Source organism: Patagioenas fasciata, chromosome 3, assembly GCF_037038585.1.
Source record: "Patagioenas fasciata isolate bPatFas1 chromosome 3, bPatFas1.hap1, whole genome shotgun sequence".
NCBI lineage: Eukaryota > Metazoa > Chordata > Aves > Columbiformes > Columbidae > Patagioenas > Patagioenas fasciata.
In genome coordinates this window covers 28,472,622-28,492,890 of record NC_092522.1, presented here as the reverse complement: position 1 = coordinate 28,492,890, position 20,269 = coordinate 28,472,622, and the positions used below count along the sequence as shown (strand labels likewise).

The following is a 20,269-nucleotide window of genomic DNA, read 5'->3' as shown; positions in this document are numbered from 1 at the left end:
AAGTTAACTTCTAGCCTAAAAGAAAACCCTGCATGTCTTTAGGGGGGTGGGAGGCCTGGAAGGTAGTGGTTTCAGGGGTTTCATGCTTCCTACTCCATGGAAAAGCAGCATCCCCTACCTGGAAAACTTCCGTATGCACAGGTAGAAATTGAACAGCAAAGGCTCAATGTAAAACCCAGATTGTGCCTTTCATGCTTGAAGTTGTCATGGGTGTAACCATGTGGGCAGAAGTAGGACTTTTTGCATCTGGACTTTATGCTTCTCATGCTGGTGCTTGTGATTGCCTCCCTCCCATCTCCAGCGATTTGAAAGGGAAGAAAGGCATCTAATACAGGTCCTCTGGAGCGGACGCTGAAATTGAAAGGTGTGAACTTTTTTTCTCAAGCACAAAGGCAAAAAGCAACCAGTTTTGCCCTTGTGAGCTAATATTAGTGTGTGTACCAGAAAGACGGCTATCTACTACATTTCTTGCTTTCTAGTAACATGTAGTCAATGACTCCTTCCTCTTGGTGGGCACCCAGCAATACCAAGGGTGATGAACAGCACAGGAGCGGTTGTTTGGACTGCCTGAAACGAAAAGTGTATCATTTTTTATCACAATGCAAGAATGAGACAAGCGTGGTGTCTTTTGTAGACGTATTACCAAGTGCCCAAACAGCAGAGTGCTTATGTGAAGTTTTAAGTTATTTCTTTGAGCTGGAGCAAGTGAAACATAATAGCTGTTTTCTTCCTTCATAATTATTGCTGGAATAGAACATCTGTAAAAGCATTTCCGCCTGTGCGGCCTGTTGAATGAAAAATTTGTACAGAAGGCAGCCTGTCTTTGGGAGCAGAGAAAAACACGTGGGGGCTGGATTTTACTCTGGGAGGCAGGCAGAGGGCTTGTGCGGGCTGCGGGGCTTCTGGAAGCAGAGTTTGTCAGCTGGTGTCAGGGGGAGCTGATCTCATGCTGATCTGATGGCAAAACGTGGCTAGCAAACTGCCCCTGTTCCCCTGGCAGTGGCAGGTGAGCGAGGCTCCGGAGCTCTGCTGTGTCAGGTTAAACACACATATTTCCAGGCAGGTTTTCTGAAAGTGGCTTCTAAAGGGAGAAGGACAAGAGCCTGAAGTAGAGGATAAGGTGCTGGCACTCATCTGGCAACTCTATGTGCATTCAGTGACATCTGACCAGGTGTCTGTTGGCCACAGGAATGGTTGAAGTGGCCCCCAGTGCAGGCTGGAGAACTTTTCTTGCCAGAATGGGCAAAGAATAGCAGTGAGGGAATACTTGCTATTATAAGCATGCTGGCTACTAGCCGGCCGTGTATTAGCAGTTCTAGAGCTGTGAAGCCATATTTCCATCATAAAAATGGAAAAGAATACCTTTATGGAGATGACCTCAACCTTGCAACTGACCTATGGTTCATTATAGTGATTGCTTTTGAATCATGTAAGGCAGAGGGTAAGGAGGTGCTGCTGGTGCTTGAGACATCTACGTAGGATGAATTACCAAAGTTTGGAGGTAACTGTGTTTTTTTAACATTCACGCATTGACCACCCCTGCTAGGTGGCCGTTTGGCTCACCCGTGAAGTGACAGTGACATTTAGAAAACCTGGATGAGTTTGACACATCCCAGCTCAGTGGTCACTTGGATCACAATGCACCCACTGAAGAGGCTGGGGTCTTATTGCTAGGCTTCTGAAAGAGATGGGAAGACCATAATGTCTCCCGAGAAAGCCATCTTACGGGGGTTGTGTTGTGCGCAGCAGCCGCAGAAGCAAGCCGTTAGGTGAAGGCTTGCTTGCTGGCTTACTTGTTTTTTAAACTACAAAAACCATTCAGAGATAGCTTATTTCCTCGATAGTTTTCAGCAGTGGTTGTGATGAAAGTTAAGCACAGAGGTACAGAGGGCTTTCTGTGCATGCAGAGCTTTTATATTAGTTCCCACATGGCGAGAAGAACGTAGCTGTACATGCATGGGTAAAATATCAAGCAGAGATTTTTCTCCTTAAAGATAATTGTGTTTGTTTCCCCTTCTGCTAATTATATCCTATAAATCCCCCACTCTCCAGTCACAGACAGTAACATTTTGTTACCTACATTCTGTCAGTAGACTTTGCAAAGATCTCTAACACATGTTATAAAAGTTATTGCTATAGTACTATATATAACAGCTTTGCATAAGAGAATAGAAGGCTGCCACATTTAGAAAATGCAGGTGCTATGTAAGCCCCTTTCTGAAAGAAAGAACTTAGCTCAGTTTCCTTTGAAGAACCAGAGACTTGAAATTGAAAACTGTATTAATGCCATTGTCTCCTTGTATCAGCAGGTTCCAGAGAGATTCCTGGAAGTGGCTCAGATCACGTTACGGGAGTTTTTCAATGCCATTATCGCAGGCAAAGATGTTGATCCTTCCTGGAAGAAGGCCATATACAAGGTCATCTGTAAGCTGGACAGTGAGGTCCCCGAGATTTTCAAATCCCCAAACTGCCTACAAGAGCTTCTTCATGAGTAGAGAGTTCAGCAGCTATTTATGAATGTATGAAAGTAGCAGTCCCCTTCTGATGCCCAAGTCATGTGTGTCTCTATTTTAATTTCATATATATGTGTATTGCATACATATATATGTATATGAAATTAGACTGTGATCCCTTCTGGATTTAAGTTTTCATTCGGTTCCAAGGGGATGGTTATTTTACTTCAGCCTTCGGTTTACTTTTGCCCGAGACCCTTAACATTTGGAGAATCAACTGGGTTAATTTTCAGGGAGAAGAGTTTGGAAGCGTGTAAAAGCCTGTCTTAGCAAGTTAGGGCATTATGTTTAAAAATGCTTTGTCAGATTTATTGCTTGCTGCAAAGTGGCATTTTGTCTTAGTGAGACTAATGTCATGGCACAATACTACAGACAATGAAGTTATATGATGTTTATACTGCTAAAGGTCTGAACTCTGTGGAGTCACTTCATAAGCTTTGAGCTTTTTTTTTTTTTTTTAATTTTATATACTTTTTAACCAATAACTAGATTTTTGTTTCATACTTCAAAAAACTCTACAACATCTATTTTAGGTACTCACTCTGAGAAGTGATACCCAGAAAAGCAAACCCTATTCTTCGTGCTTTCCTTACAGAAGCGATAAATACCCTGCCCCAGTAATCAACATGCCAGGTTGTTGTTTCTCTAAATTGCATCAAGGGACATTTGCACAAATCAAATACCGTTCTTGCAGGGTGAGGCCAGTAATTCATGCACAATATTGTATCAACAACACTAAGTTTGGAATATGGTCAGCTTATTAAAGCGGAAGCATTTCACTCTCCATAGAGTAAAAATGAAACCTTCAGTGTCCTATATTGCCATGTCTCGGTCTTACTCTAAGTGGCGTTAGTCCCTACATTTATTCTTTTCTTAGTCCATTCTGCCCCCAAAAATCCCCTTTCCGGTATACAAAATTTTCTGTCTGTATTCGACATCTGTCCTGAAAAGCACTTTTTTGAATTATCTTAGATATAGTAGAAGGAAACTTCTTCATCTGACAGTGCTGGGGCAAAGGAAAAGAAAGAGAGTCTTGTTTTTAGCTGTAAAGTATAATTAGTCTTCTAACGAGAAGAACAAAAATTACGTTTTCATAAAACTCTAATCAAGCATATACAAAAATTGCAGTGTCCTCCTGGCTATGCAGGGTTCAGGTAGCCAAATTGGATTTTAAAAATTACAGTAAGTGCAGCTTTAAAAAAAAAAAAAATCTGTTTGAGCAACGTGCTGCACTTGTCTTCTGAAGCCAGAGCTGGTCTTGACCAAAATCTGAGCTACGGTGTAAAGTCCATGATGGATCTGGGTTCTCCTGAATGCTGCACCGCGACACGTCAGCAGGCGGAAAGAAAGCCAGCTGCTAGTTCTCGGGCTTTCTTCACTGGCTCTCCTTTTCTCACGTTTTCAGAAAGGTATCGGTCTCCAGAAGTTTGGGGGAAGGTTGAATATGCGATGGCACTCTGTATTTGTCATTTTCTCTGTCGTCTTTTGTACAGATGCAGTAAGAATTTATTGTTATCGACAATATATAATTCAATCTGAATCTAGAGGAAGTCCTAATTAGCTGCAAATTATATTTAGACCATTGAGGATATTGATATCTTATTTCTTTATTTTTGAATTACATTTTGACTTTGGAGAGTGAAAGTTTACCCATGTGACTGAAGAGCTGACCTGATCATTGCCATTTCACTTCATTTACAAATACTGCTGATAGACAGAAATATATGAAAGCAATTATTGTTAGCAGAAAGCCTTAAAAACCTGCTGACTTCAAATGAAACAGCACAATCCTACGATTCCCTGTCATTCTTTTCAAGCACTGGCAGTATCTGAGGAGTAGAGGCAATGCAGACAAAAGCATGGGACGAAGTGCCAACATTTTCACTATGCATTAAAAGCAAAACAAATCTTCTTGATCTTAGATTCCCTGAGAGTACCTAATACTGTATGTATCCTTACAGTAGATAGGATGTGTCTTTTTCTTTCTTTTTTCCATTTTCTTTCGTTTTCTTTCATTTTCTTTATTTATTTTTTATTCCTTTTTTTCCTTTTTTTTTGTGCATATTTGGTAAACATTACACTTCATAATGATGTAAACTCGAATTCATTAATTCTGAGTAAGAAAGGATGAAAATTGTGTTCATGCACTTTTTTGATTTATGGGAAGAAGTGGCATAAAATGCTCAAGTTTTAAAACAGCTAAGTTCTTCATTGGCATACCATCAGATACAAAATATAACCCTGCATTTTCACCTTGGACATAAGAAAGCAAAGCCATACTTTAGTCATACTATGTGGACATACTACTAGCTACCATCTCGATCTGTGATTTTAACGTTACTTTTATTATGTTTATTATTTTTATTATTATTATTATTATTAATATTATTATTTGGCTGCAATGTGATTCACATATTCTAAATAAGTGAAATTGTGTACTCAACACTTGATGTTGTTGCGTTTATTTATTTATTTATATATAAGTAGCATAATCTTGATAGTAAATGAGGCATAGGAATTAAGAGTAGAAATTTCTACTTAAAAGCAAAATAAAAACCTCCTTGGTCTGAAAAAAAAAAAAGGAATAAAGGACAATTTGGTCATTCCATTTGTGTGATTTTTCTGCATTTTATAGCCATATTGCCTTTGTGCCTCCCAGTACACCTAAAATTATAAATACGTGGCATAGCTCCTACTAAATTGTAAGCAGAACACAGTTTCTTTCAAATAATCTCAATATTATTTCACTAAAAATGGCTAAAAGGCAGGAGGCTAATTTTATCGTAATGAAAAGTTTACATAGGGAAAGAATTTCAAAATCCATGTAGAAACCCCATGTTGCCATTCATTTACTGCTAATTCAGATTTATTTCTGCATATAAACTTGAGGTTATAGTCTGTGCCTAGACCTTAAATGCACCAGCGGAAGGATAAAAAAAATCCTTCAAAATACCAGTTTTTCCCCCACAAGTACAATTGTTCTTGTGCCTTCTGTGGCTTACAATTTTCATCTTTTAAACTTTATTTTTCAATTACTACAGCTGCAATAAACACTGATTTCTTTTTTTTTTTTTTTCCTGGCCGTTTGACATAATGTTGATAGCTATGCATATTTTGTGTCTTTTTAAAAATTAAAAAAAAGAAAAAAAAGAAAAAAAAAACAAAGCAGGAGAATACGTTTTTGAAGAAGAGAATTTTTAGAACAGTTTGATAATGCAAATTATTTTTTCTCAATTGTTTGAGCAGCATTCGAGTTTTGAAAATTCTTGTAGAAGCCAATTTTTTGTAACTGTGGTGCAAATCTTGTGTTTTCTTAGCCTGATGAAAAGTAGTATAGAAGCAATATTTCATACGTGACATATGTGCATATACATACGTAGTCAGACACACAGAGACAAATTGTGTGGGTGTATGTATGTATATATACACGGAAACACACAAAATATGCGTATGAAGTGAAAAGCTTACCTTTTTCCTATCTAGATTAAGAACCTATTTTAGGCATTTGTTATGTTTTGTGAAAAGAATGTTCTATTTGAAACTACAAAACATTTAATTCTTACTGTATCTCTGGTTGTTTAATGGGAACGTTTCACATTTAATGGTAAACACGTGGAAGATGTTAGAATGTAGTGACTATTTAAGAAAGTGTTCACCCATGTATTCCTGAGGTTTGCTTTGTGCCTCTGAGTATTATTCAATTAAAGTGTTTTAAGTTTGCAGAATCTTTGTTACTGTACCAGGTATGTGGGTGAACATTGAAAATCGAGGGGAACTTTTATAAAGCAATGTAAATATTCAACCTTACGGCTATTCTTGCATAAAGACATAAGATTTTAATAACTACATTCTGAAAACATCTGTTGAATTTATAAGAAACACTGCAGTAACTGTATAGATAGTTGAAAGCATTCTTGAAAATCCAGCTCTCTACTTTTAAAAGTTAAGTCTCTTTCATCAGATGTCAAGGGAATGGGTAATACAGTTTCTGTAAAATTGCAGAATTTTTTTCTATGTATATGAAGTCAGTTAATAGAAAAATGTTTTTTTTCCGCAGGTTAATATTAATTAAGAAATAAAGGTGAAGATTTTGTGGCTTTAAAGATAGGATTTTCACCAGCAGCATTGAAAGATTATACATATATATATATATATACAGAAAGATATATATATATATTAAAAATGGAAAGTGGTTTACAAAACCCCCAAAATGAGCACTGTACATGAGAAGTGAAAGCAAAAACTATATTTGCCATGTGTATTGTATAGCAATCATTGGTGTTAATAGTGCAAATGTTTCCTTCTGGTACCAACTATGTGTTTGAAAATTCCAATGCGCATTGTTTTCAAAAAGCTCCCCTTAAGGAATGTAACTGGTTTATATGAGTAAGCAGTTACTGTATTGCACTTAAATGTTCTGTTGAAGGAAATGCAATTTTGTTTTCTGTAGAACTGTTGGTTGTAAACCATCTATAAACTGAAGCTAAAAATGCTCATATTTAGAGCTGGGATGAAAACTGGTATTTAACCTTTGTATCTTCTTAGGAATATCCTTTTGAGTGTATGAAAGGTGGTGGCACTATGACTTTCTTGAGTCTTTTCATCTGAGCCACAGTCACCTCTCTCCCGAAGCAGCCACCTTCCAAATGCACAAATATACTGGGATATGTAGAAACAAATCTAGAGGAAACAGCGAGCTTACATTTCTCTGTGAAATCCATCCTTTCTGCATTAATTGTACCACTCGAGGGAGATATTAGACAAACACAATAACCATCTCATTACCATGTAACGTGTAAGAGTCGGAAACTAAAAAAGAAGGAGAAAAAAAATAAAGCCTCTTTAGGTTGGTTTTCATGCTGCCCAGAAGAGTCAAAGGTTAAGGTTTAAACTGATATTGTCCCAGCCATTACTCATATGTATATAGTTACAAAAGTGACAAAACACTGCCTTTATATTATTTAGCAATATGTTGTAAATAGCATTATTAAGCTCTTTTTTTGTAATAAAGACCCTTTAATTTGAAGATAGTACAATAACTGAACTGATAAAGTCAATTTTTGATTTTTTTTTTTTTATTTTATTTTTTAGCTAGAGGCAATTTCAACTGTGGATTTTTTTGTTGTTGTCTATTGTTCTGAAGACTTTGCATAATTTATTGGTTTAATTTATCCTAATTTATTTGATGAAGGTGTACAATTTTGTATTACCAAGGATGTACTGTAATATTAATTGATGACAAGATAAAACAATAAGACTCCCCTGTCCGTTTGGAAAAAAAGGTGCAGTAGACAATTGATTGAAAAAAGTTACAATTCTAGCTTGGCAGCTACTAAATTTAAGATAAACACAGGAAAAATGTTTGGGGGGGGGTGGATTTTATTTTGTGTGTTTAAAGCTTTTGTATACTCTCCAGACTTTTACCTTTTTGCTTTGTACCACTTAAAGGATACAGTAGTTCAATTGCCTTGTGTGCCTTCCATCTTCTCTAAACTGAATGTATGTGCAGTATATATGCAAGCTTGTGCAAAATAAAATATAAATTACAAGCTCATTGCCATTGTTTATATTTATTTCCAAAAGTTTACGTTGCCTCGTATCAAGAGCTGGGCCACTGAATCTCCTGGCTGCAACCAGGCTGTGTCCAACACTCCAGTCCTCTGCAGGTTTTCTTTTCCTCTTAGTTCGAATTATTTATTAATGAAACTGCCAGCCCTCTTGCAAAATGGATATAATGATTTATCTAATCCGCTGTCCTACCTCCAGCACCGGTTAAGATAATGAATGTTATTTTGCAATAGTCTGTCAAACAAGGAATAAGTCCCTGCAAGAGACACGTTATGTCTGAGGCACAGACAGCCCTTTAAATTAACTGTAGCCGATGTGAGCTAGAAAGTACTTTTATTTGTGACGTTCAGTGCTTTGCTGGGCATACCTGCCATGCTGGTATCCTGCAACAGGTAGTTCCACAGGCCAGGTGAACATAGAAAAATGCTTATTTTGATGTGGTTCACATTTGTCCTGTTATCAGTTTGTCCTCGTTAATGGTAGTGTCCAGATACCATTCTGTACTCTTTTTATTACAACCTTTCTTGGATCACTTCCTTTTCAATCTGTATAATAATTAGCATTATATTTAACTAATCTGTTCAAACACATTTACTCAAAATCCAAGTCTCATTTGTTCATTGTTTTTCTCTAATCCTTCACTATTTCTGCTGTTTCATATGTATCTTAAAATTTCGAGGTTGAGTGAACCTTTGATTTACATTAATGTCTGTGTTTCACATATGAGTGGTCTGGTTTTGGCTTAGAATTGGTGCAGATGGCAGTAAGATGGTAGTTTATTTGGATCACAAAATCATGCAAGAATTTTCTGATTTTGAAGAAGGAGCACGTTAAAAATATGTTTTCATGTGAGGTCATTTATTTTCAGAATCTTCCCTGATTCAGCCTCAAGACACTGAACAGCTGAGCTGGAGCCTGAATCTAAAAACCAAATAAATACTTCATATCTGAAACAGCAATTAAAACTCCATGTCTTCTTGTACAACTGGAGTTGGATTTGCTGGGCCTCATCAACACCAGGTGTAAAGCAGGTCCGTGGAGGGTCATGAAGGTGCACCTATATAACTAATAGTCATTTAGGTGTAAGATCTTCTCCATTCTTACTGCAAACAAATCACCTGTCCTAGCTCATGTCTATCCACATTACTGCACCAACACACTAGAAGCATTTTCAGGTCAAAATACTTGACATTCAGGTCATTTCTTAAGGAACTGGCTGCCCCACAGCACTTGCTAATTGCCCGTGTATTCGGGAGGTTGCTCAGACCGTGGTGCAGTGAGCAGGGCAGACTGCAGCATCTGGCACGAGGAGCCTGTCAAGGTCCCTGCCACATCAGCCTCAGAAAGCCTCCAGCCTTGAGAAGGTCCCTTTGCCAGTCTTGGTTCAGAGTAAGCACAGGCATCCCTGGAGGGAACCCACGAAAATGCTTTGCTTGTCAGAGGGAAGCCAGAGAGATGGTGAGGAGACTAAAACTAGCCAGCTGGTTAAGCCTGTCCTAGCACGGGCAGCTACAGATTACAAGGGAGGGCTCATTTTTGTGTTAGCTAGGAAGACTAGCTAACTAGCTAACTGAAGGAGAGGGAGAGCATCCTTAGGTGCCCAGTTAATAGACCAAAGGATATGAGCTGGATGGGTAATTGCTAGCTCACTCTGACCCCTGATCAGTTTTTCTCTCAAATATCCTGGGTCTATGAAATAGAAGATACTATTTACCATTTTACCCTGCAGTGGAAAGCACACAGATCTCTAAATAATAAATCCTGGCTATTGGCATCTCAGAATACTGCAGGACTTCAGAGCTAGACTGGAACTTGGCAAGTAGTCCCTGTCATTGCAGAGGGCCAAATCAACTTTCCCAGGCTTCAAGCACCCTGAAATGATCCAAATTCTGCAGATCTGGCCATCTGTGCTTAGAAATCCTCCGTTCCCCTAGTACCTGGAATTTTTACAATAAGGAAGATATTACGTTTTAGCTTAAAAATCATAAGAAAGACATGAATTGTCCCTGAACAAGGAAAATAGAGCAGTTTTATGTCACTGAGACCGTCACTGGGAACTGGGGTCTCTTTATACGTCACATTGCAGAGAAACCAAATGTAGAAGACTGACTGCATTTTGTGATTTGAGAGCCTGAAAGAATCAATCGCTCTCATTTTCTTGGTCTGTACCCTTATTTATGCCCAGTCTAGGTTGTGCCAACACAATTTCTATGGAGATGATCCCTCCTGATCCAGTCTTCCCTCTTTGTTAGGAGGGAAAGGGAGCTGATGGGTGAGTTGCAGCGTACGACTTTGGGAAATAACGGCAAACAAGTCCATAGCTCTTTGCAATGGGTTACAGTGTGTCCCCAAACAGACTAATCTGATTCAGTTTTAAAATACGCCACAGTGTTTATTTTAAGAACACAATACAGAAAAATAAATTAAATTTTAGCTAAAGCTTAGTGTTCAACAGGGATGGAGGGCTCCCATGGTGGCAGCTGATTAGTGTCACTAACATGCCTGTCCCTCAAAGAGGTGAGAGAGGTATCTTTTATTTATTTATTTATCTATCCACATTTATTTATTTATTTATTTATTTGTTTGTTTGTTTATTTATTTATTTGTTTATTTTTAAGACCCCCAGGTGGATTCTCATTGGCTTAGGTTAGCCTGGCTCTTTCCAGAGCTGCAGAGCAGAGTGAGACACCGACTGCCGTGCAGAGAAAGGACCCCCCCACCTCACTCTGCCCAGAGTCTAGGAGGATGTGATTGCATTTTCATGAATAAATCCTAGGCGAGTGAGTAGTGGTGCTTTCCCATTTATTTGGAAATCAGTGTGAAAAAACAAACAAACAAACAAGCTATTTGCTTCACAACAAAACACATGAAAATGAACTGCTGTTCGCACTCAAAGGCAGCTAATTGCATGCACTGTTTAATTTTATTCTTTAAAATTAGACTTAAGGTTGAGTCTCTAGCTAGGCAAAGGGAAGGTGGGGGGGAGAGGGCGGGGAAAGAGGGAGAAAGATGGCACAGATCACTAAAGAAATACTACCAGCTCCAATGTAAATACGTTTGCGGTTTGCAAGAGACCTGCCAGTCAGGCAGCTGTGGGAGGTAACAGGGGAGAACGCATGAGAGGAAAAAGTCTTGTGGCAACAGTGGCCAGTTTCATTATGGCCACTGCCAGACTGTGAAACAACTCTGGGGGCTTGAAATCCTATTGCCTATTAAAACTGGGCATGACAGCTCTTTTTTATGCTTCACCAACCAGAGATGGAACCGCGTCCTAGGGGAAATAAGGAAAAATATTTATTACAAGTGTTTAACACCTTTTAGTACAAAACAACCCTAATATGCAGCACTCAAGGATAATTCATGCCAGCACATGTAAAACCAAGGGGAATTGCTTATCAGCTCAATAATTTGGTTGGAGCTTTTAAAAGAAGAGATGATGCTCCAGTCAAAACTCCAAGCCCAGATTTATCTGAAGAGGGGGTACTTTAGATTTTTTTTTTTTAATATTATTTTTACAATTTCTCAGTAATCGACAAAGCCTCTGACAACACACTCGTCCCAGGGACTGCATGGCTGCCTGATTTGGGCTGAAAAGTGACAGCTCAGACTGAGGCTTACCTGCCCCTTATGCACAGCAGTAGATGTTGGTATATTTAAGAAAGATGCAGAACAGTTAGGGGTGGATCTCAAACAGCCCACAAGACTAAGGCTTAAACTGCTTTAAAGGCTCGAAAAATGTGCACCCTGAGCTTGCCTTAGATTGCAAAGCACTCTTGAAGCCTAAGGATGCTCAGCTCAGGGGATGTATTTCAAACCTTTCCTAATAAAATGTGTGTATTTAGGAGTGGCAAAATATAAAATTAAATTCACCGCTTTCTTACATGAGCTTACGCATTATGACTTCCCAGCTTTTCGTGAAACCTCAAGCCCAGGCAGGGAGCTCCACTGCGCACTGAGTGCCAGAGGCAAAAACCTCGAGCGCTTTCAAAAGGCTGAGCTCAAAGCTTTTCATGCTGCCGGCTGCATGTCCCTGTTTCACAGACAGTAAAACGGAGCCGTGGGATGGTGGGGCCTCCTCCCTGGGACCCCCTGCCTGCCTGCTGCTGAGCCCGGAGCAGCGCCTGGTCCTCCAGCCCCCTGCCCAGGCACTGCCAGCCTTCTGCGTTACTCATTAATGCTTGTGTTACTCGTTAACAGCTCGAGCAAGGGCTTCCTGCGCAGCCCTCGCAAAGCCCACGGTTCATATTGCGCAATTGATGCACTGCTGCCATTCTCGTTTTATTTCCTAGCTGAAACCTTGCTTTCTGGCATCCTTTGCCATCCTTGCGAGTCACCGGAGCTGATATTTTAAAATACTGTTTACCCACCTATTTGCTTTCACAGCAATTGGGGGGAACCACAGAGAAACTGGAAAAGCCCTCTGTGGTGAGGATCTCCCCCTGCCCGTGAGCCCAGCTGCTCCCTCCTCAGGAAGGGCCCGCTGCTTAAACAGCATTTCTGTCCTTCCAGAAATTTCCAGAGCATTGGGCAGACCTTCACGAGGGCCACAGCCAGCTGCTGGCTGCGGGATGGGAAGGAGCAGGGCAACCACCCCGGGAAAGTGCCAGTTGTGGGGTGCCATAGTGGAACGAAGGGGGAATCACAGAATTATAGAATAGTTTGGGTTGGAAGGGACCTTCAAAGGTCATCTAGTCCAACCCCCCTGCAATCAGCAGGGACATCTTCAACTAGATCAGGTTGCTCAGAGCCCCCTCCAGCCCAGTCTCCAGTGATGGGGCATCTACCAGCTCTCTGGGCAACCTGCTCTGCCAGGTACAACCCTGTGCAAAGGGCCAGGCAGGTGAGCACTCCTCGGTGCCACCTGAGCTGCTCCTGACCCTGGGCAAAGGCACCGGGGTCCCCACAATCCATGGGGTGCAGTGGCACCAGGGTCCAGACCCCCCACCACAGTGGGGTGAAGCCAGTGCCCGGTGGCGGGCAGCCCTGCCCTTCGCACAGCTCCCTCCCGGCATTTCCAAATTTCAGCACCGTTCTTGCGTCTCTTTGGGCAGGGAACTGGAAAGGGGGTGACTGTGGTTTTGACAAGGTAAACATGACAGCAGCTCCAACAAATAGGCATTTATGTTGACCCCAGCAAAAGACCTGTACAATTGCCCTGTGTTTCTGGCTATTGTGTTATATCACTTGAAAAATTCGGGATTTGTCCAAAATGTGATACTCTTACTTGCTTTTTTTTTTCTTTAATAGATAATATCAGCAACATGTAATAATTATTATTGTTATCATTAACCTTAAGGAACTTTGTTCTTCTGTAAATATAAACAAAGTGTATTTATACTGAATCTGATTTCCAATGACCTGAAAAGAGGATGAAAAAAGTACAAGATACAACTGGGGAGAAAATGGCGAGGGGGTGGGGGGGAGCAGTGAGAGTGTTGAGTGCAAAAGAAAGAAAATTATCCCAATTCTAGCACTGCTGGAAAAACGTGAAAGTTATTGCCGCACAAAGAACCTCTTGAACTGTTCTGCCTTCCAAAATTTCTACTGCACTCTCTGCAGTTACTTGTGTATGGCAGAAGCAGCATCTTTGTATTATATGAACAGTCTGCTTCATAATCAAATACCATCTGTCGCTACATCTGAACTTGTTTTCAACATCTGTGCGTTCTGGTCTTAACAAAGCTTTAAAAACTAATTCAAAAACTTTCACAGATCACTGACTAAATATGTACATTTACCATCTTTCATATTGGTTTAAAATATTTCTTCTATAGCTGCATCCCCTTGGCTGGGAGTAGTTAAGATGTATACACTGAGTTGCTTTATTAAGCTTATTTTCTAATGGCCTTGGGTAGCCAAGTGCAAAAGAGGGACACTTGCTCAGGCACCGAGAGGACCCATCATATTCTTTCTTGGTGCCAATACAGTCCCTTTCTGCCAATGAGAAACCTGAAAGTTGATCAGCTACCATACCCCAATTACTCAAAATGACACTACAGATAAAACTGCAACCAAGGGGAGAATCAACTGTATGGCTTATATGCTGCTAAAGTGTGTCTGAACAAATGGTGAAGTAAAATCATGAGAGCCCTCAGGAGGATAAGTACGTTGTTACTTTGCACATGCTTCAGAAATGTGAAGTACATCTTTACAGAACTTTTGGCCAACCCCCTGGCAGATGTTGACCAGTTTTGCTTATGTATACATCAGTTGCAGAACACTAAAACAGAGATTGGAAATTTTAATTTAGTCAAGGCAGTTGGGCTAAAATGATGGCTTTTGTTGAAACCATTAAATAGAGCTGCCTAATGAAGTACAGTACAGCACTGGCAGACCGAGCTCTGATGAGATGCAGCAGCTTCCAAACTGCAGCCCTGCAAAGGGGAAGAAGGAAGCTTGCAAGTCTTTAACTGAAATGGAATGGCGACAGCCCTTGTAAAGCTACGTTGGATTTTGTGTCGGAGAGCAAACGCACTTGTACATTATCGCCCTGACATTTTAACCATTAGTTGGAAACGTGCCGTTGCGCTTCCTGCCATATATTTCTCAATCCTATTTGTTAGAAAGTGAGCTAATAGACAGTGTGATGAAGTGATCATAAATTCACTTTCAAAGGGCATTTGGGTTCAGAGCCTAAAGATTGAATATGGCAAATTCTTAGGCACAGGGAAGAAGGTGGGGGCCAGGAGGGTCATTCTCACTGATGGGTTCAGTGATTGATTCCACTACAGAACTATATTTGCCCTTTACTTGGCTGTTTAACACAGAATAGCTATAATAGGTTCCCGATCCATTATTCCTCTTTCTCCTAGGGTCACTATGAAGTTGAAAGAAAATATAACCTTGGCTGTGATAAAATAAACTTTAACATTATCAGGTGTTTGGAAATTGGAAGGTGTCTGATTGCTTTATATAGGATGCACACAAACACACACACACAAAGGGTTATAACATAATCCTCCATGCCGTCTCTGACAAATGGTTATTACCACTCAGTATCAGTTTTTTGCTCATGCAATAATACGGTGTCATGCAAGTCCACATAGCCTTGAAATTCTTCTTATTATACATAGCCTTCCAAAAATCACATGCAGTATGCTGCTTTTTTGACAGTCATAAGCAGCATTTTTTTTTAAATAGGTGGCTTAGAACAAAATTATCTGAAATGCAAGATGAAAATGAGTGCTTTAGCACAGGGCAGCCCCAAAATATTTTCAATAATTAGAAGAGACTTATGTTCCATTTCACTGTTTTATGTGTTATATACTATAGAGCAAGTGCCACTGTGGTGAAGTGTTTGTCTGCATTTCCCTTGTAAATCCTGGTTTTCCAGAGGGTTGCTGTAACTTGCCAATTTCAAATCGCACTGGGCTAACACTCACTAGACACATTGTCAGCCCAGATGCAAATTTCTGTTGTCACTACCAAAAATGAAATCAAGTGAAGCTGCTGGTTTTTAGTTCAAGGCAAAATATAATAGTTTGGAGGTGGGGGGGGGGGTGTTGTTGTGGGTTTTTTTGTTTTTTGTTTTTTTTTTTTTTTGTCTTACTCCTACTTGGGATTTTGTTGTTGCAAAGATCTGATTCAAATGCATTTGTTTTGAAAGGGATGGGAAGGGAAGTTAGGGTATGGATATTTTTATATACCTCAAAATATAAGTGACACATAGAGGGCTCAGGGAGAAAAGAGAGAGGGCAGCGTTCTGATGTGCTACAACTTAGGATCAGGCATATAGTATTTGAGGGTGCACCTACCGACCGCCATCCCAAGCTTTGCTTCTGTGTTGTAAAGCTCTTGGCATGCTAAGGGTCCATTCAGCAGCTGAATTCTGAAAGAAAACACAAAACTGGTTGACTTAGCTGGAGCAACTCCTGTGAAGCGCAGAAGCAAACCCTGGCCTCCTTCCCCCAGCCTTCAGGACCCAGCCTTGCAGGACTCCGCAAACTCTACTGGCTGAACCACGAAGAAGGGGGCAAACCTCCCTCCTTCAACATCCCCCAACCTGCACCATCCTGTAATGGGCACAGGAGAGTACAGGACTTTGGGGCTGCAGTCCCAAGAGAAGAGAAGGAGGGGTGCCTCCTCCTGCCAGTTGCGGCTGGTCCCACTGGGACTCAGGCCTTGAGTGGATGCAGGATGAGGAGGAAGAAGAGGAGGAGGAGAGGGAGGTTCATGAGGCACCACTGGCCGAGAGCTCAGCAGGCTGAGCACCAAGAGCTGCTCACCTCCATGGGCAGAGCTGGGGCCAGGCAGGTGAGCAATGTTTGCTAAATCGGTTAGAATTTTTCTGTTCTATTTGTTTTTCCCTCAACCTTAATTAACTAAAATTCCTTTCCAAACTTTGAAAAAACAAAAACAAAACCAAACAATGCTGAAGCATTCCTCTCCCCTTATTGATTGAGTCTTTTACTATTTAACAACCACTTGGTTTTGTGAGCGGCAAAAGGCTTTCTGAGGTGCTCTCGGCTGCTTTCCTCTGAGGATGTAGCTCTCCACCCCTGCAACACACAGGCACATAAATGCTGATTAAAAGCAGATTTACACCAATGTAGTGCTACAGTATATTGTAAGAGAAATAGGAGAAACAGGCCTAGGGTCAAAGGGTTGCACCGAGGAGCAGTGGATTTTAAGATGTTTGCAAATCTAGAGGGTTTTCTGCGAGTAAAGAAATGGGGAGTCCCTGGGTGAACAGCTGTTACCAGCTCTGAACCAGAGAGGATAAAAAGTGCTGATACCACACTCCAGCTGCCTGGAGAAAGACAAATTAGAGAAAATGTTCGTATCACTTAGCAGATATCCACAGGTCTTGTAGCACTTTTAAATCAGCCTCTCAGCTGATGTGACTTGCAGTGCTGTCAGTTGTGGGGTTTATCTTGCTACTGTTGGAGGTGTCAGAATAGGGCTTGTGATATTTTTGGTGCTCTGTACTGAGAGACTAAGGGCAGCAGAAGAGACTATGATATTAGTAGTGTTATATCAATCTATACAAACTGAGGTTGCAGTCTGCTTATAGTAGCAGCGGGTTTATTTTATAAGCCATCACTCATGTACTTGTCTCCAAGATCCACAGCAATCAGAGCTACCCCATACACCACTTTACCATAGAAAACAAGATCCATATTAGTCACAGACTGCTTTCCCCACCTGGAAAAATACTTAAGTGAACTCCACTTGAAATCAAAGGGCAATTCTCTGCCTACTTAGAGTCAGACTAGTATGTCACTTTTTTCCATATCCAAGCCCCCAATTTCTTCATATTGATGGATTCCAACACAAAATTCAAGCTTTGAGATCAGAGGACCTCACCTAAATGTAGAGATTTTTCCACACAAAAGAGTTACTGGATTTGCCCTCTATGTAAGACACACAGCAGATAAAACCAATAATACCTTATCTCCTGCCGTGACATCCTGGCCAGGAGCAGCAGCAATATATATTAAGGTATCATTTGACTGTTTATAGGGTTAAGTAAGAAATAGCTGACATCAGTCCTTCATTTTTTTTTTAGTTTAATTCATCCAGTCATACGTCTGTCTGGTAACCATCTATAATAAAGTAATAATAACAATAATAATAATAGTGCTTTGCACTTTTCAGCATCTTCTATCGAAAGCTATCTCAGTGTGCTTCATAAACATTACTCTTGCATCCATTCCTACAATTCCTTCACTTTCTCCTCGTCTTTATCTGTAGAATTTGCAATAATGTGACAACATGAAGATCCTTACAAATAAACTTAGGCAAGATGTTATTTCAAGGAACTACAGAAAGTGTGAGGTAAGCTATTTGGGAGAAATTCAGTGGGTTGAGGATAGTATATGTTCAGTTTGCTAACATATTATGTGTTCAGTTAAGGGTAAAGTAAATCCATACATTCTGCTAGGCTGGCTGGTATTTCTTGTATTAAAGGAACATAAATCAACATATACCACTCCGCATGTCTTGTTTCTGAGACAAAAAATGAAGAAGAAGAAAAATGTCAGTGAAGAAATTCTGGAAATATATGGGATTCGTTTATTTATTACAGATAATATTTTCTAAAATTTCAGTCTTATGATCACACATTCCTCTTATAAATAAGTCACAGCATTGAAAGGTGACAGAAGATGTAGGTATGGGGTTGCAATTTGAGACTCCCTGGAAAAGCAGTGCTCTCTTTATCTATGGTTGTATGGCAGTCAGCTCACTAAACACAGTTACAAGACAAATAAGCAACACTAACAAATTCTACCACAGGTATTGTTGTCGCAGTTGAGACGGACAAACGACATGGACCAAGTTCTTCCAGGATGAAAGTAGTAGATGCCTTTGATTGCCACAAGTGCATTTTTATACAGTTTTACCAATTCATGTGTCTCTTCACTATTGGTTACAAGTTCCAGCAGTAACATCTCATTGGCTAATTTTGCTATCATCAGTGTTACTCTTCTACTCCCTTCTCTCTCACGGGTACATCCTTAACATCTCTGGATACTCCTTTACTCACGGGTAGGCCTTCATATCTTCAAGGCTAATTTCTGTTCCCATGCCCTCTGTCAGGGAATCCACGGACCCACCGTAGTCCCCCACATGTTGTCTTCAGTGTCCTGAACCAGCTTCAAAACAAGGAAAGAAGAGGCTGTTTGTTCCAGGAAATTCATTCCTGGAAGCTTAGCCTGTCTCCAGTGGAAAACTCCTACGGTGACATTCCCTCCATGTGGGTAGCCAGCACAAAGCCCATGTAACTCTAAGCTTGCAGTAATGACTCCTTCCATCTCAGTGCTTTAATTTAAAGTGAAAGGGAAATAACATTTAAAAGACAAGGAAAACACATGAGAATGCACAAAATTAATGCAAGCAGGCAGATTTGGGAGAAAAATGCAGAGTAAAGAGGTGTTTTCTAAATGGAAAGTGCTGCTAAGCAGGAAAATCCCAATCTTCCACCAGTATCAGAGGCTTTACTCCTCTTGCATTGAATTAGCTTTGAATATTCTCTCCACAAAGAAGCTTGTCCCTCTGTGACTAAATGGCCATTTATTTTGCTGGGCACCACAACACCAACAATGAACTTGAATCCAGGCTCGACTCAAGCACGAGTGAGACGTGGGGAGAGGCACGGAGAGCAGAGGGAAAGCAGGACGGGCAACAAGCTCCAGTGGAGGACCAGGACCAGTAAGAGATCTGTGGTCTGTGCTTCGACTTCTACATCCATAAAATACAAGCAGTAGTATCTTCCTGTGCTAAGTGCATCCAGACAGCCTGTCTGTGTAAATGTTAAGACTGCTACCAGCTATTACTCCTTCAGTAATTTCATTCTGCCCTTCCCCTTTTCTCAGTATGACAGTGACTATAGCACTAGCCCAGTAATTGAATATCCTCATGCCTCAAATTCCCTGGTATTTAATTTTTATATCATTCTCAGAACCTATCACATATTTGTTTTGATTTATTCAATATTGATCCTTTCTCTGACTTTCGAGCAGCTATCACCTTCCCCGCCTGTTCCCAGGGAATCTGCCAAGCCAGCAGTTTGTGATTTTGTCATAATACATGTGTTTCGTTCTCCGAGTGGCTGTCACAAGCTTCTGGATCTCACAAATGTTACATCCCCTCTTTTTATTCACATGTTCTGTATATTAAATATTCCCAGAGATGGGCTTTTTTTGTGTGGAGAAGCCAGGCTTTTTGCATCAGTTTGCAGAGTACAAATCTAAACCTTATTTAGTGGAGAAAGAGAAGCTTGATTTTTGCTCAATTTGAATAAATGCTTTTATATTGCTTTCTATATACATCATGCATACAAGAAGAGAAAAAAGAAAGCTGACTGAGGCAAACCTGGGGCAACATTTTCTGAAGAGTCTGGGTGGCTTCGGCACATTTTGCTCTGTTAGCAGACACTTGCATTTTGCTTGCTCTCTGTACAACTTACCCAAGCACCTCCCTCACTGTAGAAATTCCAACTCACGTATTCAAAACTGCCTTCCCCAAATCTGTTCTTTGCTAGCTGGTGGTGTCCTCCAGTGTGGCCACAACAGGAAGTGGTCACCAGTTAAAGCATGTTCCAGTTAGGAGCTAGCCCTTGCCAACGGAGAATAAAGCAAAGCCTCTATCGAGCTATGTCAGAAGAAACACAACCAGCAGACCAGGGTAAGTTTTCATTCCCTCCTACTCAGCTCCATCTTGAATATTACCTCTGGTTTTGCAACCCT

The 20,269-nt window shown here is 40.5% G+C and overlaps 1 protein-coding gene across 4 annotated transcripts in view; it reads left to right on the top strand.

Annotated features, from left to right (window-relative positions):
• The window catches only part of PROX1 (prospero homeobox 1), a 49,700-nt gene extending 41,633 nt beyond the window's left edge, over positions 1 to 8,067 (top strand). For 3 of the 4 annotated variants that reach the window (XM_071805992.1, XM_071805991.1, XM_071805990.1), the window contains one exon: positions 2,307 to 8,067. In XM_071805992.1, the coding sequence (XP_071662093.1) occupies positions 2,307 to 2,495 (189 nt within the window). In that variant the 3' untranslated portion in view covers positions 2,496 to 8,067. The remainder of the gene's footprint in view (positions 1 to 2,306) is intronic. The other variant, XM_071805994.1, reaches the window with a different exon arrangement.
• The last annotated feature ends 12,202 nt before the right edge of the window (positions 8,068 to 20,269 follow it).